This window comes from Lactuca virosa, chromosome 5 (assembly GCF_052849685.1).
Source record: "Lactuca virosa cultivar CGN04683 chromosome 5, Lactuca_virosa_CGN04683_v6, whole genome shotgun sequence".
Lineage (NCBI taxonomy): Eukaryota > Viridiplantae > Streptophyta > Magnoliopsida > Asterales > Asteraceae > Lactuca > Lactuca virosa.
The window spans coordinates 220,264,608-220,274,107 of NC_136430.1; the positions used below are offsets into that span (position 1 = coordinate 220,264,608).

Below are 9,500 nucleotides of genomic sequence, written 5' to 3' on the forward strand. Positions count from 1 at the left end.
ACAACTTATTTTAATAATCTGTGCCATGTAAAATTACGTAGATATCGGAATAACTTTTTCCGTCAAAAAATAAATAATTGTATTATTTTTAAAGTATATCATAAAAATGAAATTTATTATTCATGATATTTTATTACATATGTCGACCAAGTCATTTCGTGGCGCAATTAATAGCGTTGTCGACATTTATTTTTCAACTTTTATATATATATATATATATATATATATATATATATATATATATATATATATATATATATATATATATATATATATATAGAGAGAGAGAGAGAGAGAGAGAGGTAAGTTCAATTGAGAAAAATAAAAAAGTTGAGAATGGGGGAATCATTCTCAACCACTAATTTATTTTTGCCGCAAAAGCTTTCGTTGTACCAGCGGAAATGGATAAAAAATACACATGTGTTTCCAACAAAACATATTTCCTTAAACTATGCTAATCATTACCTATATATATACAAAAACATAGTCTTTTTCGTTTTTTTAATTTTTAAGAAGCTATTTTTATCGAAAAATGATTTTAAATATACCAAAATTCATGATTTTTTATTCTCTACAAATAGACATCCATATTGATATACTTTTAAGATAAAATAAATTTTTTTTTTATTTTCAGCTATCGTTATTCATAAGTGAATAAAAATGCATCAGATTTTTGCTACAGTACATTCGTTATTCACTTATGAATAAAAATATATAATTAATTTTTTTACAGTTTAAGTATCATTTATACTACTTATTCATATATGAATAACAAATTAACTGTAACAAAAATCTGATAAATGTTTTATTCATATATGAATATAAAATATGACGACAACTAATACACATTTTATTCATATATAAATATAATATATGACGAAAGATGATGTAAAAAAATATATTTTAAGTAAGAAAAACTTTATTACGTGTCATATTCATATATGAACGATACTTAAACTATAAAAAAAAATTTAAGCATACGTTTTATTCATAAGTAAATAACGAATGTACTGTAATAAAAATCTGATAGATTTTTATTCACTTATGAATAACGAGAGCTGAAACTCTAAAAAAAATTATTTTTTCTTAAAACTATATCAATATGGATGTCTATTTATAGAGAATAAAAAATTATGAATTTTGATATATTTAAAATATTTTTTCGATAAAAATGGCTTTCTAAAAATAAAAAAAAACAAAAAAAAAAATATGTTTTTATGTATATTAAGGTAATGATTAGCATAGTTTAAGGAAACATGTTTGGTTGGAAAACACATGTTTATCCGTTATCCATTTCCGACGGTACGCCTAAATATTTTGCGGCAAAATAAATGTGTGGCTGAGAATGATTCTCCCATTCTCAACTTTTTTTTTTCTCAATTGAACCCTCCTATATATATATATATATATATATATATATATATATATATATATATATATATATATATATATATATATATATATATATATATATAGCAATAATCATTTGAGAACTCAAAGTTTCTCGAGAACCCGAGAACTAAACAATGACCGTTAGATTAAAATAATAAAGGGTTAGGATGCTTTGTGACATTTTTGTAAATACCTGAAAATAAAAAGGAACGGGGGCATCATATTAAAATAAATCAAGGGCATTTAGGGGAACTGTAATTGATACCCCATTATCAGATTAATCACGTCGACTCTCTCCCTACATCTCTCGCTCTCTTTCTCTCTATCTCTCTCTCTCTCTCTCTTCATCCGTCCCTCTCCCTACACCTTCATCACGTCAACTTCATCGATGATCGTTTGATGAAATCCAATGCCACCATCTGAAAGCGATGGCCGCCTCCGGTAATCGTCACCATATCGATTAATTGCCTTCTTCATCGTCTTTCCCCCACTTCTCTTTCTCCCTCTCACACACAAACACACACACATACACACGTCTTTATGCCTTTGCGACGATGATTCCTTCGATCAGGATAACATCGATGAGAGATTGAAAGAGAACACGACGATGAGAAATCTCTCTCCTCCTATCGTCGCCTCACCTCTTCCTGTTTCAGTCAATTGCAAAAATTAGGGTTTGCAATTGTTTTCTGATCAACAATTTCAATTTCGTGTTAAGATTCGAAATCAATAGACAAGACTAGCAACACGACCATCACGAGTTAGAAATCGACACACGAATTGGCGATGGAAGGGAAAAAACATTTGGAAGATACGATAGAATCGAGATTTCAGATATTATCTTCAATAAAATCAATGGAGCTCTCAATGAAGCTCGACTCCGATACAAAGTATCTGTTGCAACTTTGTTCTGTTCTCAGTGCTATTCTAAATTCTAAGGTAATGTTTCCAATTTTTCAATAAGATCGTAATTTTCTCTTCATTTTCAAGTATCTGATCCATTAGTAATCTGATTATCAAACTGTTTACAAACCTTGTAAAAACTATAAATCAAGGATGCTTATGTGTTTGTTTTTGCTATGTTTAAGGGTTGCAAAACATGATATGAATAATGATTTTATGATATTTCATTTTGAATTTTTCATCTGCAAATGAAGGTCAACGCTTATGACATTGATACAATGTTAACTGATGAAATAGATGTTGATTAGTTGGAAGAGAGTGTCTCGGGAGAACTTATACAGCTCTATTATTTTTTGCAATTTTGCTAGACATTTTATGCTTCATCTTTGCCAGTCAAGAAATTTGGTTAGCATTCTCTCTTATAATCCTTCATTTGTATTTTTTTTTCAGTTTCATCTAAAATAGTTCAGCTTGGGGTGTATGTAGGAACATTTCTTTAGAGATTTATGGAGAATTTGTTATATCTTTAGTGAAATTGACTTTGTTAATGCAAATAATTGGGATCACAGTAAGATCAGCATCCTTAATTTCATGGATTCAGATGTATAGATTGGGGCCTTCACTTGTAGATAGTATTTATAGTTTTTAGAATTATTATTACTATTGTTTACATGACCTACAAGTCCATTATATATGTTAGTTTTAGACTTTTATCTTCATCAGAGTTTGTTATCAATCTGCTAAAAATACTTACTATGCAGGATCTTGATAAAGGTTGCAATGGCATTGATGACAAAAAGGCTTCCTTACTAATGATGAACTTCACTATTGAGGAAGTCGAGTTTGCAATAAACAAACTTGGTATTGTAATTTGTATTTATTTTAAATCATACAAAATATATGTTACCAATTTGTTTTTCTTCTCATGATTCTTAATAGGTGAAGATGCTCATGTGAACGAACTTGTAGATTTCATCTTTGCTGCTCAATTAGCTAATGCAGATGATAAAAGAATCAGTGTTGAATTTCAGAAAAGGGTTTGGCTGTTCCACCATTAGTCTATCCTTAATCCTTGTAAGTGAGGTCATTTTGTTCTAAAACAGGATATGCTTATTGTAATTGCAGAAAAACTATGGAGTGGGCTTGAACATTTTGTATTTGATTGGTTGATCAATGCTGACAGGTAAGGGCAAGTTATCCTCAGAAACTTGAAGATATCTAGTTGATGTGCTCATTGATTTCAAGTAGCATAATTGGAATTATGTCATGTGGTGTTGTGTTTATTTGATAAATTTTCTCATTACAGGGTTGTAAGTCAGGTTGAATATCCTTTGTTGGCTAATTTGAGGGGGCTCCTTCTAGACCTAGTTGCACAGCTTGTGGGTGCTCTATCACAGATGAGGTGATTGGTAAATTTGGTCACTTTTTTTTTCTTACTATGTTTTTATTGATGCCTAAGACTGAAGTGCATTTTAGAAGAAAGCAATGCATGTTTTGTTTATTTGTTTATTGATGGCCAATCAAAAGCTTATGCATATTCAATATTAGATTGTGCAACTGAAATTCGCCTCTAATCGCCATGTTCTCCTTTTCTTTTCAGGGTAGTTGGAAAGGGTTGCAAGTTAGTTGGATGTGGTACTATTGTACCTATTCTTGAAGTTTCTAATGATGATCTTTCTAACATTGTTGGCACAAATGATGAATGGATATCTGTTTGAACTGGAATCCGTAATCGTCGAGTTCTTACAGGTTGGTTTGATTTAATGCATAAAGAATAACTTAATATGAAACTTGAGGCGAATGAGTCTTTCCCGATTCCCATTAAGTCCCTAACTTTTTATAAATTTGTCCTCATCTTGTCCACACAATAACAAGATTGTCTTCATGTTAAGCCATATGAGAGAGATTGGAAGAGAACATTGTATAATGAGTTCAACACTTATAATCTGGACAACTAGGGTTGCTTCTTTTTTACTTAGCTAAGTTTATAAAAAGTTTAACGTTGTAATTACATGTGATTCACATGTAAATCACATATGAATTACATGTGATTCACATGTAAATCACATGTAAATCACATGTGAATCACATTTGATTCACATGTAAATCACATGTAATTCATATGTGAATTACATGTGACTCTCATGTAAATCACATATGAATTACATATGATTCACACGTAAATCACATGTAATTCACATATGAATTACATGTGATTCACATGTAAATCACATGTAATTCACATATGAATTACATGTAATTCACATGTAAATCACATATGAATTGCACGTGATTCACATGTAAATCACATGTAATTCACATATGAATTACATATGAATTGTAATTCACATATGAATTACATGTGATTCACATGTAAATCACATATGAATTACATGTGATTCACATGTAATTCACATATGAATTACATGTGATACACATGTAAATCAGATATGAATTACATGTGATTCACATGTAAATCACATATGTATTTTTGTGAATGTTTTTGCATCAATTAATTTCTTTTTAATTTTCTTGTAGATTTGGAAGAAATTGTGGTGAATATTGAAGAGGTGGAAAATGATAAATTGAAGAAAATATGGAAATATTAACACGAAGACATGAAAACGCTTTGAAATTTGTCGCATTTTTTAATTTTTTATATTTTATTTTGTATCGAATAAAATACTTGTACTATTATGTTTATAGATTAATTAATAAATATGAGATTTGTTGTGATTTACTTACGAATATTATAGTATAAGAAATGTACATATGTGCATTTGAAAAAATATGCACATATGCACCTAAAAATTTACTTTTTTAAAAAAAGATGCAGTTTTTTTAAAAAAAATTGCAGTTTTTTTGTTAAATACAGTTTTTTCTGAAAAAAATGTAACTTTTTTTAAAAAAACTTACAGTTTTTTTTGAAAAAATTACACTTTTTTTATTTAAAAATGCAGTTTTTTTAAAAAATTGCAGTTATTTTAAAAAAATATTTTTTTAATTTTTTTTTAAATTCATGTTTTCTATAAAAAATTAAAAAATCTGCATTTAAAAAAAAAATGAAAAATACTATTTTAAAAAAAATATATGAAAATTTGATTTATGATGTAAATTTTTAGACATTTATATTAATATGTTAAATAGCACAAAAAAATTAAACATTAAATGAGATTGATAAGATGACGATCATGTCCTTAATTAATTAGTTTTGATCCAACGCTCCACTTTTAGTTCTCGGGTTCTCGGAAAATTATGAGTTCTCAACCGATCTCAACCCTATATATATATATATATATATATATATATATATATATATATATATATATATATATATAAGTTCAATAAAGAACCAATATGGATTAAAGAACCAAGGAACTCATCTTAACCATCTATTTTTTTTAAATCTTGGACATTAACCCTTAATTAACCAAAAAAAACACGGAAGGGCATTTTGGTAATTTTAGCGTCTCATTTAGTATTCATGTTTGTCTCAATTAGCGTCTTCTGTTACTGTCCTTCATCTTCAACACCTTCAACACTGATCGATCCAAAATCTCGCATGTTCTTCGAAATCTCAACCTTTTTCATCCAATTTACTAATAGTTTCCTCAGATTTCAGCTAATAATCAAGTATTTTTAACATCTATTCATCTTTCGTTTATGATTATTAGGTCAATTATAGACTTTGATTTTACCGTTTTTCTTCCGATGCATTGTTTATCAACTTATTTTTATTGTTAATGTAATCGTCTGATTGTCAAATTCTCTTGATTTGACCGTTTAATCTTCAAATTGTTATGTTTTTTTGTTAATTTGCTAATTTTATGTCGTATGTTGAATATCCATTTGATGTTACTGTTTTTCATTCTGTTGTTTTTGTAATCATTCGTCTGTAATGCATATTTGACATTTAGATAATCAATTATATCTTTTGCATCTTCTAACATTTAAGTTTTTTTCAAACTTTTAGTGATTTTGAGAATCTTATCTTATCTTGTATATATATTTTAAAGTTTTGTGATTATCTTGTTTTTTTGTTTCCTTTTTTGTATAATTATAAATTCTAAATTTCTAATCTGTATATAAACTCCAGGTTACCGATTCATTATGAGTTCTCTGAATTCTTGTTCAGATTTGCATTCAACTATTAATGAACAATCACGTAAGTTTTTTTTTTCTTAATATAAATTTCACATTGTATATATATTGTAATAAAATAGATGTTTTTTTTGGTTTTGCAGTTCATGATCAATCATCTTCAAGTATGAATATTGATCATTCAAATAGCAGTAATTCTTATTCAGATTTGCATTCAACTATTAATGAACAATCACGTAAATTTTTTTTTCTTAATATAAATTTCACATTTTCTATATAATGTAATAAAATAGATGTTTTTTTTGGTTTTGCGGTTCATGATCAATCATCTTCAAGTATGAATATTGATCATTCAAATAGCAGTAATTCTCGTTATAGTTTTGATTTTGAGCTCTACAATACTGAATCTTTTAAGCTTGTTCCTTATGATAAGTTCATACATAATAATCCTTTCAAAGGATTGTTGTTTGATTCGTTGGACATTGGTCTTGACTTTTACAAGACTTATGGTCAAGAATCTGGTTTTGATGTGAATATGTCATGTCAAAAAAGATACAATGATGGCACAATTCGTATTAGATATTCGACATGTAGTAGATCTGGTTTCACAGAGTCGTTCAAGAATGAAAATATTAATGTGAAATTTTCAGATGTTAAGAGAATGAGAACTTCTTCTAAGAATAACGGATGCCCTGCTGTTTCAAAGTTCAAGAATCTCTGATGTTCTTTAATGTTATACATTTATGTGTTTGTTGAAGATCACAACCATGAACTTGTTGCTCAAGATTAGTTGCACTTATTAAGGATTAATAAGACAATGTATTTTCTTGATGAATCCTTTATACGTAAGGTTGGTACTTGTAACATTTGTGCTTCAAAAGCTTATAACTTGGTGAGTAGTATGAAGGGTGGTTTTGATTCTAGGGGAGGGACTGCAATTGACTTTAGAAATTTTCATAGAGATTTGAATTCTAAAATTGGTGTCAAATAATCCCAAATGGTTGTGGATATATTGACAAACAGAAAATTGTGTTTCTCTAATTTTTCATTTGAGGCCCAAAAAGATGTTGATGATCATCTTATTGGACTTTTTTGGGTTGATGATACTTCGAAAGCCAACTATAAGGAATTTGGAGATGTACTATCTTTTGATGCTACTTATCAAACAAACAAGTAATTCCTAATCCTTATTTGTTCTTTTTATGGTATTTGTTCTTTTTAATAATACTTATCAAAAAAAAAATCAGGTATTCTATGGTATTTGTTCTTTTTACTGGAGTTGACTACCACAAGCGTTGTGTTACTTTTGCTGCTGGTTTACTAGCTCGTGAGACAACAGATGCATATGTGTGGTTGCTTGAAGTGTTTCGCAAAGCATTTGTCAAGCCACCCATGATGATTGTAACATATCAGGATTCACCAATGAAGAAAGTTGTTAATTTTGTTTTTCCTTAATCGAAGCATAGACTATACATGTGGCACATCACTCAAAAACTTGAGGAAAAGGTATATTCTTTTTTTTCTTGATTTCTATATATGTTTATAACCATATAGATCATAAAGCACATTGTGAATTCACAATGTAAATTTGCATATGATGAAAGCAACAAATCTAAATCATAAATCACACTGTGAATTCATAATGTGAAACAAATGTTATGTTACTATGAATTACATCAAATATTCAACATATGTAATGATTCTTATGTGTTTCTTTTTTTTAGATTCCTATTAATGTTTATAACCATCCGGACTTCTAGAAGACATTTTTTTGATATTATATGGAATCTCTAATGTTCTCCACAAGATTTTGAAAGTTCGTGGTCAACAATGTTAGATAAGTTTCATCTAAAAGAAAATGATTGGTTAAGGTCTGTTTTTAAAATAAGGGATTTATGGATTCCGGCTGTTATGAGAGATCTTGAACTTTCTGGTTTGATGCGAACTACTTCAAGATCAGAGAGTCTGAATTATGCTTTCTCACATTTTTTGCATCATAAATCAAATTTGGTGAAGTTCATGATGTCGTTTGATAGTGCAATGGAGAAGCAAAGACATCATCAATCTTTATTATATTATCAGTCCACAACTACTACCCCCAAGCTAAGGACTCCTTTGGCTATTGAAAAGCATGCATCGGATTTTCATACACATAATATTTTCTTGGACATTCAGAAAGAGTTATACAAATCCGTGTTTTATTGTGTTCAAGAATCTGTAGTTATTGAAGATGAAAGTGAAGTTTATGTTTTGAGAGATAAGAAGAAAAAAACGTTGATTGATAAAAATGTGAATGAGGATGAAGATTCTGATGATTTTTATCGAAATAGTCTTCCTTCTCATTGTCCTAATACTCGTTACAAGGTATGTATCTTTGTCCTAATACAGTTTATTAAATATAAAATGTAGTTTAAAAATTCACACTGTGAATGTAGGATGTTTTGCTAATTCATAGTGTGAATTCTTATAGAGTTATAAATTGGTTTGTACTTTTCATTAGATTAGTATGGAATATGTATTTTTTTTTGTGAATTTGATTTGAAGTACATATTTATATTATAGTATTATGATTTCTAATGTCCTGGTTATTAATAATGTGAATCGATGTTAATTTGTATAATTTTTATCGAATGGTATGAGATAGAATTTCTTATTCACATATTAATTTGTTTGTTAATGATAATTTTGTAGGTTGTATTTAGTAGAAGGGGTGATAGCATTAGCATCAGTTGTAGCTGCATTATTTTTGTCCAGGAAGGACTGTTATGTCGTCATATGTTTTTCATATTAAATATGAAAGAGTATGATGAAATTCCATCAAATTTCATTTTGAGGAGATGAGGAAAAGATATCATAGCTGATAGATTGTTGAGAAAAAAGTACTCATGTCCTCATAAAGGTAATAAAAATGAATGTTTGATTCAACATGCATATGCTATTCTTCGTTTTCCATTAACAATATAGCAAATAATGAGGATGGGTTGGCTAAATATATAAAGCAACTTCAGGAGGTTGATAGTGGTATTCCTTTATGTACCTCATAAAGGGCATCTTCGAGTAGATCAGTTCACATTGAAAAAAATATTGTAGCTGCAGTACCTGAT

General features: G+C 28.6%; 1 protein-coding gene across 1 annotated transcript; it reads left to right on the plus strand.

The window, feature by feature from the left end:
* Positions 1-7,393: 7,393 nt before the first annotated feature.
* LOC145112387 (protein FAR1-RELATED SEQUENCE 6-like) lies at positions 7,394-7,851 on the plus strand. Its single transcript, XM_079048553.1, has 2 exons — positions 7,394-7,569; positions 7,644-7,851. The coding sequence occupies exons 1-2, from the start codon at positions 7,394-7,396 to the stop codon at positions 7,849-7,851; spliced, it is 384 nt and encodes a 127-aa protein (XP_078904679.1).
* Positions 7,852-9,500: the final 1,649 nt, after the last annotated feature.